Here is a 21,387-nt window from a genome sequence, read left to right as displayed (position 1 = left end):
TGTGTATTGTGTTTATACTCTAATATGACCTTAACAGCATACAGTATCAGCTGTATTACATGTATGATAAATGTGGAAACCTTGCAATATTAATAAACATAATAAAAAAATAATAATCTGTACTAATCAAGTGAAGTAAGTAAATAAATCATTAGTTATATAACACTTGTCAAAGTTGCAACGTGCTGCAAGGTTCATAAAAAGTGTTCAACAGTATAGTTCCTTGTGAATAAAAGATATACTGCTCTGGACGAGCCACAACCACACTCTATAATATGAATACTGAATATTTTAGATGAATAATTTTTGTTTCAGTCACTGCACAATAATCTATGTTTTGATTATAATTCATGGTGAAATGGACAAAGATGAGAAGAAGCATCGCTTGCGTAGACGGAAAATCAATTTTAAATTTACATTTTCATCACTTGAGTGTTATATGATATTTGAGATCCATTTGTCAGAGATGGAGACTAAATCACATATTCCACATTTAAATTTAAAAAAGACAGTAATTTCTGACTGCTAGTTTTTTTTTTTACTTGTCAAATAAACACTGTGTAACTCACACAATGTAAGGACTGCCTCACAAAACAAATTATCAACAAACCTTAATTAAATAAAAGTATATAGCCCAAAATGTTATAATTACATGAAACAATGGGAAACTGTTTGGAAATATTATGCTAAAAACGACATGCTAACTAGCGTTAGCTTAAAATAGCAGCCAACTGACTTCCTGTCTTACCTTTCTCTGCGGGATTTGAAGTCTCGAATGAAATTTCGCGTAGTAGTGGTGTCGCTGGGTTGCCAGGTTTGTACGCAAGACCACAAAAGCAAGTTTTTAAAAATAAAATGATTTAAAAAAAGTTGAAATATTCCGTCACACAAAAAGTAAGTAGAGTCTGAAGTCATGAGTGTCAAGTTAACCTGCGTAAGTCACGTAAGTCTCAAGTCCTCAAATATAATACAATAAGTATCAAGACTCGAGACCTCACCTCTACTATTTTTGTGGATTATGTGTAAACAAACGGGTCAATAGGCGAATAAATAAATGAATAAATAAATACATCTGGATGAATAATTCAAAGCTGCCTGTTGTGTCAGAAAAGTGTGTCGTCATCGGGACGGTTGTTGCGGAAGTGTTCGGCGTTGTTTGCAGAGGATGAAACCTGGCGACAGCGCAGGAGCCGTGAGAGCTGTGCTCACTGGACCTGGATGTGGATGTGGATGTGGGACAGGGACAGAGACACGGACGGACACTCGGACAGAGATGGAGGATTGTGAAAACACGGTCCTCTAACACTGTCAGCTTCAACTCCCAACACTTTCCGCTCTCACATCGTGTTATTACTGGCTCTGTCAGGTGTGTGTGTGCGCCATTCTTTATTGTTAAGAATGGGTGCGCTGCAGTCTCAACCTAATCACCATGAATACGTTGATCTGGCACAAAAGACTGGATGTGAGTAGTTATTGCTGTTTGTTTTTCTTTTGAAATCAACTGTGACACATAGGAAATGTGTGGTTACATGACCTCATCATTTAATTCACTCTCATTTTACTGCAGTCTTTATCTTAAAGGGGAAATCTGTAATATTTACTGTCCAACAACTGTCAAAGGCAGAAAGATATTTATTGTTCTTTCACTTATGTTCAATGCAACTTCAGTGGCCTCACACACACAGAGACACATGCAAAGTTTTTAAACTCAGGGCTTAATCGATTAATAACCGATTAATCAGTTAATCCTCGACGATTGTTGTAGTGAATGTGAATATTTTCTGGTTTCTTTGCTCCATATAAAAAAGAGATCATAAAAGATGGATTATTTTGGTTTGTGGACAAACAAGACATCATCATTTCAAGTTTTGGTGAAAAAGTATTTGATCTATCTATCTATCTATCTATCTATCTATCTATCTATCTATCTATCTATCTATCTATCTATCTCGTCTCATTTGTGTCCAAGTGAAACTACCCTCTTAATGAATAATTTAGGTGAAGAGGTGTACGTTTCATTGAGTGTAGTAGCTGCACAGAGGCTGACAACAGCAAACGAGTGGGTTTTACATAAAATATGAATATCCAAATCTCCTCCCTCCAAAGGCCATGCAGTAAAAAAAAAAAAGTGGCTTATTAAAACTTATTAAAAATGTTTAACCTTTATGTCAACTCGTTAACTTTTTTTTTTTTTGCATTAACCTGTGACTTCATCTTATTGCAAACCGGTAGTTATTCCTTCCTCTCTCAGTTTCCTCTGAACAGATCGGAGTCTTACATAAAAGATTCAAGCAGCTGAGCCACGATGAAGACACTCTGCGGTAAGATATGTTGTATTTTTCCTCGTTTTGTTGTTTTTAATCCCATTCATTTGGGCTGGCCCATGGTAAACCTGTTCAACAGGCTGCACAATGGCACAAGTGGTTTGTAATTGGAGTTATTCTCTCTGATCCTTCATAATCCCACAGGAGAGATCACTTCAATGAAATCCCAGATCTCGTGTGCAATCCCATCCGCACACAGATAATAGGTGCCTTCTTTGACAGGAGGTACGGTGACATGACCTCAACTTTGAAAGTTCTGCAAACACGCATATCTGTTTCATTTCTCAGTACATGTGAGGAACTGTGATGTGGTGGTTGCTTATTTCTGTAGAAACTATCGTCAGAATAGCGACGGGACGGTTGAGGAGATCAACTTTGAGGATTTCCTGGTGGTCATGTCCCACTTCAGGCCGCCGTCTCTGCACATGACAGAGGAGCAACGCGACAACGTCAGGAGGGAGAAGCTGAGATGTGGGTCTTTAAATCAATTCTTATCTACCCGGCGCTTGACATTATCCTTTACTGACGGAAACAATCAGCTGTTGTGTTGTTGTTTTTTCCTCTCTGCAGTTTTATTCAACATGCACGACACAGACAACAATGGGACAATAACCCTGGAGGAATATAGACATGTAAGACTCTGCTCCTGCATTTTATTAAATTTACTCATAACTGGTGAAGATTAAAAACAGAGAAGACACAGTTTGTGGAGTCACAAGGTGATTTAAGATTTTTTTTTATTTATTTATTCTCAAATAGGGGTCTGGAGACCCTTTGGGGTTCGCGATACACTGACAGGTGGTCCATTAACAGTTTTATCTATTAAATTAACCATGATTATAGGCGCTCTGGTAGCTGACGTCACACTATCACATCATGCAACAGTCAGAATCAATATAGAGTCAATACAACGTCATTTTGGCAGGAAGCTGCACTGTTTAAATCCATAGACGTAGATGCCAGACAGCATATACTGTATAAATATTAGGTAACTCATCTCGTGTCTGGCTGTATTTATTATACAAAGTGAAGATGGTGAATAGGTGTAGCATTGTAAGGGTCAGCTACTGCACGTTCTGTCACACATAGCTTGATCTTTTGTTGATTTAAAAGTGCACAGTGAACTCTAGCGCTGTTCATCTTTGCATACATTTTTTCCCTGTCACCGGGCCAGTGTAAACAAACTGGACCACACAGGCTCTGTGGAGCTCTTCATAAGCCGAGATGCGTTTCTCTCTTACAATAAGACACAGCTTTGGATCAGTGGTGCAGGGGCTTGTTTTCCAACCTGAAGGTTGGGGTTCGAAACGAGCAAGATGCAAAATATTGTCTAATTGCTCCTGGTGGCTGTGACAGGTGTGAGGATGTGTGATAGAATTGTTTTTTATTTAAAGGGGCTATATTTAAGATATGCAACTAGAGCTTATATCAAATACCACAAATACCCCCCCCTGTGCCTCCCTGGAGACTTGAAGTTGGCATGTGATTTGAGGAAACAATCCCACACCAACCAAAAACAGATCTAATGAGAAGCTACTCTTGTAACCCCTATTTCCCCCCCCTACAAAATAAACATAAACAGATTTTGCAGGCTGTAAATTGAATTTCAAATTGTGAATGAAGTGTCTGTAGCATCGTAGCCAGCGTCGCCAGTATTTCAGACTAACCTGTTTCCTTAACCTCTGACCAAACCAAATGTATTACTAATACTAGTGCTATGTACACTAGCGTTTAAAAGTTTGGGGTCACCTATACAATTTTGTTGTGTTTTCCATTAAAAGTCAAACTTTTATTCATCAAAAGAGTTGGAATATGAATAGAAAATATAGTCAAGACATTGACAAGATTAGAAATAATGATTTTTATTCCAAATAATAATTTTGCCCTTTCGTCAAAGAACCAGCAAAACTGTTTTCAGCTGTGCTAACATAATTGCACAAGGGTTTTCAAGGGTTTTAGAACACTGGAAATGGGCCTCTATACACCTATGTACATATTCCATTAAAAACCAGACGTTTGCAGCTAGAATAGTCGTTTACTGCATTAACAATGTATAGAGTGTATTTCTGATTCATTTAATGTTATATTCATTGAAAAAAAAGTGCTCTCCCTTCAAAAATAAGGAAATTTCTAAGTGACCCCAAACTTTTGAACGGTAGTATAAGTATTTTACAACGTGTCATTTTGTAAACGATAATAATGAATAGATTTCTTTATTATCAACCAGTTAAGAGTTTAATAATTCTAAGGGAAATACATGAGGGAGTACTAGTTGTTTTGCTTGGCAGGGGGGACAGCTGAGATCCTCCCAAAGGGTTGTCCTAAAGTTATCTCTTGTGTTTTTCTGCATACTCTATGTACCATTACTTTTGGGTTTGGGGCATCTCGGCTTCCTTCCTGCAACACACTTAATTGGCAAATAATAAGGAAGAAGAAGGGACGTGGCATTTCCCTCGCCCAGTCCCTGGAGATCAGATTCATACACAGTCATTGCAGTAATATCGTCATATTTCAACTGTCTAGGTGGTGGAGGAGCTGTTATCCCGCAGTGGCGCTTTGGGAAAGGAAACAGCCAAAGGCATTGCTGATGCAGCCATGTTGGAGGTGGCCAGTATTTCAATGGGTCACATGGTAAGTAAGCTACAGTCTGATAAAAAATACAATATCTCAAGAAAACGACCTTTAAATATCAGTAAAGTCATTCTGTGTTACACAGGAACCTGATGAATTCTATGAAGGAATTACATTTGAGCATTTCGTGAAGGTGGGTGATCACAATATTCCCTACGACACACTCTGCACTTTACATTTCTGTAATAGCACCGTTCAAAAGTTTGGGGTCACTTAGAAATGTCCTTATTTTTGAAGCACTTTTTTTCAATGAATATAACATTACATGAATCAGAAATACACTCTATACATTGTTAATGTGTCATTGAAGGGCAAAATTACTGTTTTGAATAAAAATCATTATTTCTGATCTTGTCAATGTCTTGACTATATTTCCTAATTCATTTTGCAACTCTTCTGATGAATAAAAGTCTGACTTTTAATGGAAAACACAAACAAATTGTATAGGTGACCCCAAAGTTTTGAACGGTAGTGTGTTTGAAATGATGAGGAGTTGCAGTTTAAACTGAAGCGGAAACTCTCTTGCAGTTGCTGAAAGGCTTTGAAATTGAATCCAAAATGAACATTCACTTTTGGCGCATGAACGCGTCAACTCTGTGTAAGTGAGGTCGGTGCATGACGTGACACTATTCCATCGAATAAGGAAATCTATAAGGAGGAAACATATGCTTTTTTCCCTTCACCAACTTTCTATGCAGATCCAAAGAACATATATTTTGTTTTTGTGTACCTATAATAGTCTATTTCAGCACTAATACGACACCATAAGTGATATAATAACCAGCAAAGCTAGTCGTCGGACACAGCAATAATCAAATATTGACGTCCGAAGTGGCAGACAGTATGTCTATATATGCAATAATGGATGCTAGATGAACTTTTACAAATGTAAATGTCATAAAACTATAATCAGGGATATAAGGGTCTGTCTTGAAATGTAATTCAGCTAAAATGCCTTCACTTTGACACTGTGCAGCAGATGTGATATTTGCACAATAAAAGCCTGAAACAGGTCGGACTCCAGTTAATGATGTACGTTTCTAGTTAAAAAAGAAAAAAGGAAATGGGAGTGCAGATATGCAAGATTAATCGCATAAAGGCAGAATTTGATTTATTTTAACTTTTAGAGGAATAGATGTATACTGTAAACCATACGATACATTTGATTTCCCAGATATGCAAAAAAAAAAAAATATCATCAGTAAGTTATCAGTAAAATCGGTATACCTTTAAGAAATGTAGTCGCTAAGGGTATGTAATGAAATAATTAAGATAATATAATGAAGAATATCCTTTTATTTATATTTTGACCACTTTAAATATGACTTACCATACATGGTCATGAGATAACTGATGCTGGATAGATGAACTTATAACAACAGGCCCTATTTATTACAATATATGATTCAAGTTTGAAAGCTTTTACATCGTCACCACATCAGCACTTATCAGTCTTATTTCATTCTCCCACTTTTCTTGACAAAGACGAGCCGAAATCTTGTTCTAAAAAGGCTCAAAATCTTCAACTGGAGACGAAAATCAATACGAAATTGGTTATCAATGAGCAGTTAGAAGCAATTCTCCCGTCTTATGATTTCTCTTATTATTATTATTATAGTTATTATTATTAATATTATTATTAACATGAACGTTAACATTCCCTGTACATACCAAGTAATAAATGTTGCAGTAGCTCTTTAGATCCACTTTGACTTCCATATCTACAGCCGTGGGTGTATACTGCCATCTACAGGTCAAAATACAATACAGCATGTTTAAAAAAAGAAAAATGAAGCTGTACCTGGTAGGATGCATTATTCTTTACATGGTTAATGTTGGATAATTCTTTAACGGGGTGCTCATCCGTTTGAAAAACTGCATTCATCACATATTCAGTCCATCATATTGCAGCATGTTTATGTTTAAACTGTGGGAAACCACACATGAGGAAGTGGTGTCAGGGTTTGAATTCAAAAAGTCCCAACTTCTGAACATTTGGCAAATATCGTCCTTTCTTAAACAAAGTGAATTAAGCTGGTGTCATCACACGTTTGTAAATGCAAACATTTTAAAAGAATAATATCTCTTTCCATATTGATAGTAGCCTTGCATTTATCATAGTGTTTCAAAATATGGTTTGCATCAAGTTCGGGAAAAGGGGGTTGTTTTGTAGAAATTACATATATTTATTGAATCCAGTGCAAAATAAGAACATGCTACTGACCTTGGAAGCACTTCATACTGTATTTAATGTCCTATACTGGTGACAAGTGGACCAGTGGGCTGCAGGTGCCTGGTCTGGTTCTGATGGTGTTTAATTGAGCTCACACCTGAGACCCTCAACCCCTCTGTAAAGCAAGTGGGTGAAGTGAGAACACACACAAAAAAAATAACGTGGACAGAAGAATTGGTTTTGTCCTAAAATACCCTCGTGTGTTAGTGCTTTAAATAAAGTTCTAACAAGGAACTTGATTCATGACCTAGAATGAATCCCCCTTCTCTACTTCCAGTTTCCTGAGGGCTTGTGATTTGAGGAAAGTTTAGTTAAGCATTACTTCATTTCAACAAAAACAGGACATTTATATGGGTGTGTGTGGGGGGGGGGTGTGTTGGCTAGAAAAATATGCAGATAATCCTTGTTTATAAGTGACGAGCAGCAGACGATGCACACAGACGTGGTCGTCATGACCTGCTGAAAGTCACATTTTGAAGCATCAGAGTAGTAGAAAGATGATATTAAGTGACTTTGAACGTGGCATAGGATGTTGATACCAGACAAACTGGTCTAAGTTTCACACATTAACAGCTCAGAAGGTGAGTGGAGAATGGCCAGACTAGTTTGAAATGATAGAAAGGCAACATTAACCAAGCTTTGCACAACACTCTGAACACAAAACACTTAAAAAACCTTGACGCAGATGAGCGTATTCCTCCCACTTTATATCGGATGTTCTGTAAACGTGGCTGCCGGTTGTATAAATGTTTGCACACAGCAGCATCTGCCGTTCATCTATTACAACAAGCGACGATGTGGATGTGCGTGTGTTTCCCAACTTCCCTCGTGTTTTTTCCCTCGTCGTCTCACCTTCTACAGACTTGCACAAAGACGCAGCGCCGTTAAGTCCACATACAGTGATCTGACCCACACCCACTGACTGGCACCTTGTGACCGGCCAGACGGGCCGCCAGTGTCATGAAATCTTTCCTATCTGATGCAGCCTTGTGCTGAACACATGCGTCATTCTGAGCTGATATCAGCTCAGTCAGCGTCTCAGCAGCTTCCTGATTTTCTTTTAACTACTTTTTTTTTTTTTTTGATACCGATACTGTGCAAACAACACACGACATGAGAGCAGAGTGATCTTTTGACATTGTTAACTGATGCATGTCAAGCATCGGTCTTTTTTCGGGACACTTTTTGCTGGATTCAAGCACACACAAAAAAAAGAAAGAAAATCAAATGTGACAAAAAGGAGTATTGCTGTAAAGTTTCTTTTTAATAAGTCTGCGTAGTTTATATCAGCAAAGTAGATCATTATGGAACATAATATTAAATATACATAACCTGCATAGAGATAACTTTCATAACCCGAATCTTTTAACACGATTCCTTTTCAACAGAACACAAGAGAAATAAATATTAAATACCATAAATAGGCTTCTTTACAGTGATGTACCAGCCACCTTCAAATTGTCATTTTAAGTCTTTATCAAAACCCTGGCAGTATAAGTATGTTTGGAAACTGACTAACTAAGGCCCGGCCTTAGGTCATCCTCAGAAGAAGGGTGTGTTCATTTGTGTCCTCCTCCTGCAGACGGTGCTCTTGATAGTTCTCAGTTCTCTGTAAACATTTGACAGGAACTCTTTGTAGGTCTTCAGGACCACGCAGCCGTAGACCTTCTGCTGGAACACGTTCTGAGGCGACGGTAGTGTCGTGGGCCCCGCCGGCTCAGGTAGAGGCAGGTTGGGGAAGAGGCTTTGATAGAAGGCGGCGACGGACGTGGCCAGGTACCCGCTCTGCGCTCTGACGTCGGTGAGCTGGGTCAGCAGCGGACTCGTCGGCAGCTGCAAGTCTGTCTGCTGCTCGTTCACCCGTTTAAAATGTGCAAGGAAGGCCTGGAAGTGTGTGTAGATGCTCGCCATCTTCTCCGAGGGCTCCAGGCCGGAGATGATGGGGTCAGGGACGTTGTTGACCGACACCTTGCAAAAGAGCTCTGACATTTCGCCTTGACAGGCTTTCTGCAAAAAAAAAAAAAAAAAAATGAATTAATTAAACCTCCACTTAAAACAACACAGTACTGAACAAACACATGGGGACTTTTTCTATGTCTGTACTCACATATGTTTTGATGAGCTTAACAGATTCTTTCTGTACGAGTCTGGTGAGCGCCATGGTCTGCTGCAGAGGATTCCCACACTGCTGGTTTCTGCTCGCTGCCACAGTTCTTGTTGAATAAACAGCCATAACCAGCAGGAGAGAGAGTATTGCTGAGGAGAGAGAGAGGAAGCAGTCAGTTAAGAGTTATCCTACATCACATCAGTCAGGTGGAACTTCACTGTAAAGCCACATGTGGCGAGCAGAGGTAAAAATAGATTAGAAGAACAACTCAAGTCTGCTGGGTTTTTTTTCCATTTTCAGACACTCCTAAGATCTCATTTATCTCACTTCTCCCTCCTTCTGAATCTAAAAAAACCTGACCACATTCCACTAAATATTTACAAACTCATTCATGTCACTAATGCAGCAACAAAACTCAAACATCTTAACAAAGGGTAAATCAAATTATCAGGCACTAAAACACTGAACAGTCAAGAGTTAAGACACAAATAACAGCCACAACACTCACAACATGCACAAAGTCAAGAAAAAGGTGCTGTTATATTTAACTGGTCTTTGATAGTCTTTGATAAAAACAGAAATAAGACAGTGGTAAATAGAACTTACTTGTTGCTTGGTCCATAAAAGTTTGACAGCGCATGCTCTTTACATGACCATTCATTCTCCACTCAGTGTCACAGGCAACTTGTGTGGACTTGTCATAATCACATCGCTTTAAAAACTTTTTTTTTCTAAACCACACCATTTGTCACAGGAGGAAATGACGTGCACTTTGTGAGGCAACCAAATTTCCCAGAATTTCCTCCTTTTTTTTCACATGTGCATTTTTTTTTCTTCTTTCTTCTTCTTCTTCTCCCCTTCTTCTGTGTGAGTGGTCAGTGGCTGTGTGTGAGCAGGGGGGCATGTTCAGACATCTATCTCATTAGTATTCCATGTGAGGTCATCATAGCAAAGCCATCAAAGCAAAACATTTTATATGTGTATACTTCTTTTGTTTTTGACTGTTTACTTGTGCATGGAAACAATATGCACCTATCTGAGGTATTTAAGTTGCATGACAAACAAGAACCTGCTCAAATTAGAGAATAGTGTCAGACATGCACGAGAATAACTCGAGCCGTGGGCTCGGCCTATTCTTTAACTCATTCTTCTCGGGTTTTTTTTGTGTGTTTTCATGTTTGTGTTTTTGTTTGGGATGCTTTGTTCTCGTCATCACTTGTTTCCTCTGGTTTTCATTCTGTAAAAATGTTCATGTGCTGCAGAACAGGAACCTGCTGTCAACTGAGCAAAGTCAGCTTAACTGTTACTGTTACTCCTGCCTTTTTCCGTGTAATATTAACAAAGAAATGAAAAAAGCTGACTCTAAAAAGAAATTGGCAAGTGTTGAGTTTTTTTTTGCCACCATCTCTTCTTTGTTTTTTAGGTTAAGAGTGTGAATTTGCTCAAATGTGATTGACTAAATGTCACTCTTTATTTGCATGTGGACGCTGTGCAGGAAGCTGCACGCTCACAGGATGCATTTCTCAATCAGAAACTTTTACAATGTGCGTAAAGGGGGGGGGGGGGGGGGGGGGTGAGCTGCCTCACTAAAGTAGGCGATATGTGAGAGTCATCGCGCCACATGTGTGAGCTAGTGACGGACTGGATACCAATTCCGCGTAATCGCATCACCGTTGCGTGAACTGGTGTTGCGTCCTCAGGAGGAACTAGAGGAGAAAGAAGAAAAAAAAAAATACAGTATGAAATATGGAAATAACACACATTGTATAAGTAACCATGACTGACCTCGAGGAATGGGGGTCACTTCTGCTTAAAAGCCACTGTGTGCTGTTTTTGGTCAGTTGTGACAAAAAAAAAATAAAAGGCCAGTCATTTACTCAACTGGTTTCCTTTCCATTGAGATAATATCTATGGTGTCTCGGTCTCAAGCATCCACTCTCGATGCTGAACTGATATCAAACGTCTGAAGTGCTTGGGAAAAGACAGGGGGAACTCGTCGCACCACAACCCAGTCAGCACTACTTTCAGGTGAAGGCTAACCACTCGTCTGCCGTCCTCGGGGCTTTCCAGCTGCCCCAGGGGATAATATAGTGAGGTTGTGGTGAGGAGGGTAAGCTGCTGCAGCAGTCGGTGCCACAAACGTCGACGGTTCAAGGAAACTAAGGCATTGGATTCCTGCCAGTGTATACTGTAAAGACTTGCCAAAAAAATGTAAAAAAAAAAAGCCAACAATCAACACCTACTGTAAATCAAACTCATTTACCCGGCAGTGTATAAAGGCGCCGATGGCCTGCACTTTAACTTCCCTCACACCTCTCAAAGTTCTCGCAGCGTTTCTTTGAACCGTGTGTGTGTGTGTATGTGTTTACAGATCAACAGTAAAATTATAATGAACAACATTTTTAAATACAATGTGGGTCAAAGTGGTTAAAATGGCACCCGAGGAAAGCAAAAGTGAGAAGTTCAAGGCCACATGAAAGCGTTACAGGGAAACTCAACCACAAAGAAAATGAAATGCACTGTCATAAGATGCAGGATGTCGAGAGAGACTCTTTTCTCTTTCTTTTTTTTTTCAACAGAATCTCTTTTATTTTGTCTTTTAACTGCACAGGAAACGGTGAATAAGGTGGTTCAGGAAAGTCCCCTTTATTCTAACTAAATACATCTTTGTAGTAACTTAAATTTCACACAAATTGTAAGTTTCATAACGTTTCCCTAGGGCAAACCATTTTTTTTTTCTTCCCCCGCAGCACACCCCCACAAGGCTTTCGATTATAGCACGTGACCGGACAGAAGAAGGCCTTATACTGCATATGAGAAACTTTTTCATCAAATTTCAAAAAAGTTTATGAAAATGTAAAAGGCAGAAAAATCTGGAGGCGCCGTTCAAACTTCATTTGGTCAAACATAACACAGCTTCAGAATGTTGTATGTTTATGTGAGGGGTGGGGAAAAAAGCGAGCATTTGCGTTGGATTCCCATCAGAAACGATGCGTCGGTCAATATATTCCTCTGTTTTAAAATACACTGTGGATTCTCCCCCGTCTTCCGTCTTTCAGACCTGTGAGGAAAACGACATTAATACAAGTTTGTGGCTGTGAAATGAAAAGAAAACAGGTCACAAAACGCCTGTCGAAAAAAGGAACAGGGCTGCGTTCAAGACCACCACATTAAACAATGTTTCAAAAACTGACCCGTGATAAAATAGTATTTATTCTTTTTTTATACATATACTTCATTTTTAGAGGGTTTCACTGCATGGGGTACTCTAAATATGTCATGAGTGTGTGTGTGTGTGTGTGTGAAAATCTTAGTAGTGTTTTGACTCAGAGGAGGTTTCAAAATGCTTCGTGTTCACATTTTGGTAAAAATCAATCGTCTCTACCAAGACAAAAAACTACAAGGCTAAAGGTGGTATTAGAAATCAAGCACCAAACAATTATCTTCCCATTCAATATAAATGGAAACATTGTGCAACCTGTTCAATGACCATAATGAACATGGCAAAAAAAAAAATGTAAATCTGATCATTGGACACTAAAATGCAAACTGGATCCACACATTTGTTTGTTTTTAACGCGGATCGATAAAAGATTATCCGATGACATTAAAAGAAGTCTGCGGTTCCATTCACCAGCACGTATACAATCCGAGAGTGACTTATCAATATATCGAGCTATTGTTTGACCATTATTCGAAACAAAAATGAAGCGGAAAAAAACTCTTTTTAACATTAAGCTCTGTTATCAGTAATAGACCGTGTGTCTCTGTGTGTTCTAGCTATAATTCTCATGTACAAATATTGATATCAAAAGTTATACAGCACAATTCGCACCATTTCCTTTACAAGAACTTTGATTAGTGAACATTAAATGATTCACAAGTTAAGATGAAACCAAAAACAACTTAAATAAAAATAAAAATAATAAAAAAATGGTGCCGGCCTCAGTAAATCAAATATAAATAACAAACACGGAACTAAGGTCTGCTTCAGGCACAACTTAAATAAAGGCATTTGTGAAATTATCATCAAATATGGAGCTTATGTCCAGTATCCATAGGCTTACTAAATAAATAAAAATGCTATGACCACTTTTATTTACAAACAGCTAAAATCTCTGACAGATTCATGCTTCACTTCACAACCTGAATTTGTCCTTAAAGTGCATGCAATAATAAGCAGTTTTTTTTACCAAGTGGGATCTTTAATTGTGTTAAGGTAAACGGGTTGATCAAGCCGATGCCAATTGATCCTATAATATATATCAAATAATAATAAGAATAATAAAAGATCTGTTGCCTAAAAAGAAAAGAAACCTAAGTGAGGGACCACAGTATACTGTATGCATAAGCACAATATGGAAATATGAAGAAAGGAAATTTAGAAAAAAAAAAATGAAGAAACTCTGACTTTATCCAGTGACCCCCATACAGTAATATTCACATTCAGAGCATAAAATAAACAAAATGAACGTATTTAAAAAAGACAAAGCAGCTTAACACCACGGGGGGAAGTCCGCAGCTCACATTCCACAATGTCCCTCCATGTAACACACATTTAGCATCATATGAACATGATGGGTTTTTTCTACTTAAACATATCAAAGTGCCCATTTTTTTACTAAAATTTCCTGATTTTTATTCATTTCATACCAAAAAAGAGAAAATGGCATGGAGGAAAAAAGAGTCTGTTATTTTTGAACACATAAGTTTGGAGTTACACTGACTAGGTTTTTATTGACATGTTGTTGTTGTTGTTGTTGTTGTTGTTGTTGTTGTTGTTGTTGATTCTTTTGTTTTACTTTCCCCCTTCAAGTTTTCACAAAAGAAGTCCTCATTGCACGTTAACCACCTTGATTTTTTTTTTTCCGAAGATGCAATATCTAAGATAGAAGAAAAGCAAGAGAGAAGGTAATCCAGCTTTGTCGCCGCGGACGTGGCAAAAAACGGTCGAGTGGACGTGAAAAGGGCACGGATATGTTGTCCTCTATAGAGATAATTCCACTTTCATCTGTTGTCTTCTTTGGGGAAGTCCAGAGATCCCAGGCTTCCAAAGCCGAGACTTCTGCTCTCTGTGTCAAAACTGTTACTCTCTCGGTCCTGACGCTCCCACAAGTGCTGGATCTTTTCACTGCGTTCCTTCTGAAGTGCGGCCAACTCCTCCTCAATCTGACGCAAAAACAAAACACACGATTATGTCGTGATGAAGTGGACATTCAGGGTTTTTAATCTTAAATGTGAATATTTTCTTTGTTTCTTTGCTCCACATAACAAAGAAATCATTAAAAACTGAATCATTTTGGTTTGTGGACAAAACAATACATTGGAGAACATCGTCATTTCCAGGTTTGACAAACACTGATCAACATTTTTTTAACATTTTCTGACATTTTATGGACCAAACGATTAATCGATTAATTGAGAAAATATTCTGCAGATAATCGTTAGTTGTGGCTCTAGTTATTTATGTTATGTTCATTATGTGTCCATTAGTCTGATTTTTACCTGACACACTAACTGCCTGCATCTAACCTCAGCACTATGATGCACATGTTGCACTTCATTTCTTGTAGACGGTTATATTTGATTGATCGATCTGTCCTCATACATGTTTAAAATGGCATCTTTTGTTGAGTTTTTATGACACAATAAAATATATGCACCTGGCAAATACTCCTTATTTCAGTAATGTAACACTAAAACGCATACAAACTCAACTCAACTAAAACTAAGCATTTACAAAAAATAAAAACAAGCAAACTAAACTTAAACTTAAAACTAATTGAACTAATTTTAAAAACAAAAAGTCAAAACTAAATAAAAACCAAAACTATGGAAAAATCCAAAACTATTATAACCTTGGTGGACACTGAATTTGCTGTTGTGGCCAATAACTCATTGATGAGTCATTTTTAAGTCGGGATGAGACTCGGTCAAGATCACTGGATCTGATGATGGACACGTCCAAAACTCCGATGTATCACATGCTTCTCTATGCACAGAGTGTTAAAAGTGTTTATAAAAGTCAGCAAAAGCCTTTTAGCTGAGTCATGTTTGGGCTGTTTATTTCTTCATTTTGGGAGAACAATCACATATTGTGCAACGCATCTGTTACACAATATCTTCTGGAGAATTATGTCTTTGAAATGACTCAGCACAAATGGTGTTGTTAACAGCTTCATGAATGACGTCTGAAAAGTCTTGTTTGTGATGATAGGTATTGGTACAGAAAAAAAAATGGCATTTCAACTTGAGCGAAATAGAATATCAGCACGCGACCATACTACTGTTACTCTTCTCTCATGTCACAATTGGCCTAAAAATAAGTTTTACACACTGTTGATTTTAATAATAAATAAGCAGATAACCAGCCAACAACTACCTGTATCCAATACCCTACCCTTACCCTGGTTAAAAGCATTAGAAATTGTTCATTAGTTTATTACTCCTAACCCTAACCCTGAACATAAGTTTGGGTTTGGGATTGTAATGAACTCTGCAGCCTCTAGGGGCCGTTATTGGGGCACCAGATTGTAAGATCTTCACCTGCCACCACAACAGTAACAGAGTTATGCTCCTATGTGCCTTCAGTTTGGTAAAACGTGCAACTTTTTTTCCCCCTCCCAAGTAATCCAGAAAAATGTCCAACCTTCTGTTCAAGGTGCGCTCTGCGTATGGAGACCTTCTGCTCCAGTTTCTGCTGCTCTCGCTCGTGTTGGGCCTCCATCTGTGACTGGGTTTTTCTCTGGTAGGCGTCCAGGAGCTCCATCTCCTGCTTCAGCTGCTGCTTCAGAGCCTGGCACTCGGCTTCCTGCTCTGCTTCTAAACGCATCTGAAGAGCCGGGGGGTGAGACAGAAGCAGACGACAAAATATCATTTATCAACTGTAAAAAACGTCTTTGAAAACCGGTGACTTGAAATGCTCGGGGATCTCCGTACCGCTTGCGACGCCATCATCTCGTTGATGCTCTGCTCGTATTGCTCAGCCAGGATAGCCAGTTTGCGCGTCTGCTCCTCTTTCAGGCTTTTTAGGATGAACTTGTGGTCGCCTTTGGGGGAGACCTCCAGTTGATGGTTCCTCAGAGCTTTGTACTGCTTGTTCTGCACCTTGCAAGTGTCCTGAAACTGTTTCTTGATCTGCATCTCCAGCGTCTGCAAAAGAGGAAAAAAAACCATTGAACCCAACTCAACCGGAATATGGCATAAATCTGTTTTTGTAGCAGTTAGTTTTGAGGTTTTTTCGTACTTTTATTATTAATCCCATGGGGGAATCCTTCTCTGCATTTAATCCATCATCTATTAGAAACCTTCCTAGAATTAAGAGCTGTGGGCAACCACCACTGAGCAGCGTCCATGGAGCAATGGGGGGGGGGGGTTGGGTGCCTTGCTCCAGAGTACCCCAGCCTTTGACCTGGGGGTGGTCTTAAACTGGCAACCCTTTCAAGTTAGTCATGGGTTGCCCCAAGTTCATCACAACTACTTTAATGACACTGAAAATGTGTCTATCTATGTGTCTCTTGCTTTGATTCACTTTAATTTGCAACTTCTAAGCATTTAGTTGCTCCTCGCTGTCGATCGATAGCTCAATATGTAAGTAAATCACGTTGTACTGTATAAATTATTGATTGAGTCAATTAATAGATAGTTCCTTTATTTATGAACCATGTCCTTTTACCTTTATAAGCAAACCCCTTCTTTGGCTGCCGTTAAATAACTCGCTAAATAACCTCACTCAGTGGTAAAAGATAAAAACTCTGTGGGCACCTTAAGGTTCCTGGGCTGCTGCCGCTTCTCCAGACTATGTTTCCTGTGTAGTTCTCTCTGCCGCCGGCTGTTGTACTCCTCCTGGTTCTCAAGCTCCGTCTGATGCTGTAGCCGCATGAGTTCAACGCGCAGCTTCTGCAGCATGTGCAGCTGCCTGCGCTCCATATCCTGGGTGGACTCGTCCTGCCGGATCATCAGGGCATGCTCCATCTCTTTTTGGGTCCTCTTCTTGTTCAGCTCCTGGGATAAGAAGGGTTTAAAATGTGAACACAACACAACCATAAACACAGCGGTTGCTTATGATACTGTTGGGCAGAATATGACTTCATTTTTTGGGTGCTCTTTTTAACTTTAGATTTGGTCTGGGTGATACATCCAAAAGATCCATCCATCCATTATCTACCGCTTTATCCTCCACCCGAGGGTCGCGGGGAGTGCTGTAACTATCTCAGCTGACATAGGGCGATCGCCAGTCCATCACAGGGCCACACATAGAGACACAACAACCATTCACTCACACTCTCACACCTACGGTCAATTTAGAGTGACCAATTCAGCTAATCCACAAATCTGCATGTTTTTGGACTGTGGGAGGAATCCGGAGAAAAGCCACGCACACGTGGAGAACATGCAAACTTGTTTCAACCGGGGCTCAAAGTTGTAAGTAAGTTTAAATAAAAATTAGTTAAATTCAGTTGAATTCAATTCAAGTTAGTTGATAATTATCAGGAAAAGATCTCCAAAAGTTTGCAGATTGACTTTTGCTCCTGAAGGAAAGTTGGAAAATCACACAAAAACAGCACAGAAACACAAGTTTGAGGCAAAACCTTCATAGGAATTGTGTTTTGTATCTTACGTGTGTTTGCACGGTGCATAAGTTTGTGTTGTATTTTAGTGTTTTACACGCCTACTACACCTCTTCTACAATTATTAATACATATACTGTATAGCTGCAATGGTAGTAAGAATGACAAATGTCCACATTGGCAAATTAAAAGTCCAATATTTGAGAATGAGTGACATCTAATGGTGAATTTGAAGGCTGTAACAAGGGAACTACAGTGGCCTTATATATACCTCATATTAACTTATAACCTGATACAATTGTTGTATATCGACTCCTGGTCTCCTTCTGTCGCTACCTCATCTCCCTCTTGTCCTTTCTCTCCCCCATTTTTCCTTTCACCCCAACCGGTCGAGGCAGATGGCTGCAAATCTTTGAGTCTGGTTCTGTCAGAGATTTCTTCTTCTGTTCTTCTGTCTCCACTGATGCCTAGTGCTCAATGTGTGAGCAAGCACACATGAAGTTGTCTATGTACAGTGCCTTGAAATGATGTATGTTGTGATTTGGCGCTATGTAAATAAAATAGAATTGAATTGAGTTGATAATTATAAGGCGTTTAAGGTGTTTTATAGATACTTCCAGGAAGTAACATCTTACACCTTGAAAAGCTCATTTCATTCATCGATTGTCCACCACTTGACCCTCACAGAGAAATACTAACGTCTTACTTGCTAATAAAAGTTCCAAAAAACTGTCATATCTGGCTTTTGTTGCCTTGGTTTAAAAGTGTGATGACACACAGTGAGTGGAGTTACCTCTCTGAGTTGCTCTTGTTCAAACTCATGCTTCCTGACCAGACTCCGACGTTTGAGGGCCCTGCAGCTGCGGTCGTACACCAGCCTCTGCTGGGCCAGCAGATGAGCTTCCTCCTCAGCCTGAGAGCGCTGCATTGTTTCTTTGTGCCTGGACAGACGCTCCTGCTTCTCCTCCTTGGGTGAGTAAAGGTCCTCGTTCATCTCCTTAGACAAAGTAAAAGAGTTTACTTTACCTTGAAAGCATGTCACAGATATCCATAGAAGTCCGTCGATGTTTGTTTGTGATATTTACGTCTTTGATTTTGTCTCTGCAGAGCCTGTACTCCTTCTTCTGGTTCTCGAGGAAAGTAGTCAACTCTTTCTTTTGCTGAGCAACAATCTGTTGCTGGATCCTCCTCTCTTCAGCTGCAATGGACTTAATCTGTGAGGAGACATTATAATATGAGAAAATATCATCCCTGACTGTATTGACAGGTTTGGCTTGGACCTCATTCATGCTATGGAGGCTCTACCTCTTTGTCAGTTTGAGCAGTGTGCCGCTTGGCCAGTCTTTCCAGCTCAATGTAAGTGTTGTTCGCATGTGTTTCTAATTCCTTCTGCAGTCGGAGCCTATGCTCATCCATCTCGGCCTTTAGCCTGTTCTCCAGGGCGATCAGCTGCTTCTGGTGCTGCCGCCGCATGCGCTTATACCCAGACATCTGCTCCCGCAGCTCAAAGTCCTGCTCATGCTCCTGGATCTACCTGATGACCTAGACAGAAGGAACACAAGGAGGCGGGAAGTAAAAGACACAGAGCGGGCAGGGAGAAACAACTGCCGTGCTGGGGACGGGGAAGAAGGAAAAAAAACAGCTCACAAGTAAAAGACTATGGCCTAAAAACAGACCACATACAGCGCAGAGGAAGAGAACAGTTCTTTCAAAGAAAATAAGCAGTTTGCACACACCCACAAAAACCTTCCTATAAGAGTCTTTAGAGAGGAGGTTATACGTGAGATAAAGTAAACTATACTCAGGCATCATAATCAGTCATGTATGTATGAATGGATTGATTAAATCATGCACCCATCTTCTTCGTCTTGGGATGCTGTGAATGTTGTTCAAAATACTCTATGTTTTTAGATCTTTTTCTTTTAGATTCCTAAATGTATCAGGTTGAGAATTCTCATAAAACAGTTGACATAAAACTACCAAAAAAAAAAAAAAAAACATCACAGAAAGTGTTACAAACAAAAAAAAAACAAAAAAAACACATGAAACAAAGAGTACTTATTTTTAAGTGAACCTTTTCAAGTTGAAAACAAGATTCAAGGTCCTGGAATGACTGGAGAGATGCAGCCTCCAACTACAGACTTCAAAATAAATAACTAGGGCTGTACGGTGGTGAGCGACACAGCATTTTGAAAGTACTGATGTGATTTCCATCCTTTACTCAGTAAACCTGTTTCATTTACACTTATATAATTTGCACCATAATATGGTTAAAATATAATATTATGCTGACCTTTCCACCTATTTATTTTATATGTGTGTGTGAGTGTGTCAGGTTTCTTTTTTGTAATGAGCATAAAAACAAGTAGAGGGAAAAACCACCAAATGTAAAAAATAAAAAAAAAATTGCTGTTTCAACCATCATTCTGCATCAAAGAATGAATCAGTCTCTCCAATCTCATTTCACAGTATAGGCACATCGTTCACAGTAAACATCATATCATGTACAATAAGAAGCATCAGTGACATCATTGACATTAGACGTCACATCTGTGTGATGTCAGGACCGCGGGTTCGAGCCCGGCCTGTGACACGTCAATCAAAAGACGACTAAATACGAGAAGATGCAGCTCCTTCTTTTTTTTTTTTTCTCCTCCTCCTCCCTTATGATCTATGACATAAAAAACTACATCTCATTAGTGACACGGAGACATTTCTGCGTGGAATACATATGAATGTAATGCGCGCGCACACACACACACACACGCAGCAGCAGCAGCGGGAAGAGAGAGAGAGAGAGAGAGAGAAGCTGAGGATAGAAAAAATGACATCCATTAACAGGATGTGGTTGCCATGACTACAGATGTACAGCTGAGAACACAGACACCCCATTCCCTCCCCTCCTCACCCCCACTGCCGCCGCCAGCACGCACGCACACATCCACACACGCGCGCGCGCACACACACACACACACACACTCGCGCGCGCGCGCACGCACGCAGGCACGCGCGCAGCCTATTTTTAATGCAAACGGATGGAGGAGAGCGGGGAGGTGCGCCCGTACCAAAGATGCTGATTTGATGGTGGCAATGTGTTCACAGGTCTTGCAGTTGAGAGACCGGTTCTTGTGAGAAGTAGGCCGCAGCTCTGGCCTGGTGTCCCTGTGCACAGCCTCATCCCTCACGCAAGCATGGTCCTGCAGGGGGGGAGGAAAAGGAGGAGATAGTGGGGCTGGGTGCTTCCCAGGCCCTCCGCACTCGCTGCTTCTGCTAGAGCCGCTGTTTCTGCCGAATCTCCCTGAATGCAGCATACATCCAGCGTCAAAAGCATCATTCCCCTGCTACTGTCTGCAAGTCCTTCCTAGGAGAGAAAAGGGCATTGCCAAAACAATTGCAGGCAGCACCAAAAAGCAGCTACAGGATGTAGTCGTTTCTTTTTCTCTTTTTTTTTTTTTTTTTTCTGGCGTCCCCCTCTTCCCAAAGAGGAGGAACCAAATGGCTCCGGTGGTTAAGGGTGAATTA

General features: G+C 39.8%; 3 protein-coding genes across 3 annotated transcripts; 1 reads left to right on the top strand and 2 right to left on the bottom strand.

Moving 5' to 3' along the window:
• Window positions 1-1,398: 1,398 nt before the first annotated feature.
• On the top strand, window positions 1,399-5,561 carry tescb (tescalcin b; the record flags this gene model as incomplete). Its single annotated transcript, XM_083903021.1, has 8 exons — window positions 1,399-1,462; window positions 2,252-2,321; window positions 2,469-2,549; window positions 2,656-2,795; window positions 2,895-2,956; window positions 4,848-4,955; window positions 5,041-5,088; window positions 5,484-5,561. The coding sequence occupies 8 exons, from the start codon at window positions 1,399-1,401 to the stop codon at window positions 5,559-5,561; spliced, it is 651 nt and encodes a 216-aa protein (XP_083759147.1).
• A 3,169-nt stretch (window positions 5,562-8,730) lies between these two features.
• m17 (IL-6 subfamily cytokine M17) lies at window positions 8,731-9,349 on the bottom strand (the record flags this gene model as incomplete). Its single annotated transcript, XM_083902325.1, has 2 exons — window positions 8,731-9,195; window positions 9,296-9,349. 2 exons carry the CDS (start codon window positions 9,347-9,349, stop codon window positions 8,731-8,733), a joined length of 519 nt encoding a protein of 172 aa, XP_083758451.1.
• A 4,953-nt stretch (window positions 9,350-14,302) lies between these two features.
• taok3b (TAO kinase 3b) lies at window positions 14,303-20,948 on the bottom strand (the record flags this gene model as incomplete). Its single annotated transcript, XM_083902116.1, has 8 exons — window positions 20,931-20,948; window positions 19,171-19,407; window positions 18,951-19,079; window positions 18,659-18,862; window positions 17,060-17,299; window positions 16,235-16,447; window positions 15,945-16,127; window positions 14,303-14,464 (listed from the first exon to the last, which is right to left on the bottom strand). The coding sequence occupies exons 2-8, from the start codon at window positions 19,354-19,356 to the stop codon at window positions 14,303-14,305; spliced, it is 1,317 nt and encodes a 438-aa protein (XP_083758242.1). The 5' UTR covers window positions 19,357-19,407; window positions 20,931-20,948.
• Window positions 20,949-21,387: the final 439 nt, after the last annotated feature.

The sequence above is a fragment of the Microchirus variegatus genome, assembly GCF_963457635.1.
Source record: "Microchirus variegatus genome assembly, chromosome: 16".
Classification (NCBI taxonomy): Eukaryota; Metazoa; Chordata; class Actinopteri; order Pleuronectiformes; family Soleidae; genus Microchirus; species Microchirus variegatus.
The sequence above is the reverse complement of the archived record's forward strand: the minus strand, read 5'-3'. Positions and strand labels throughout refer to the sequence as shown.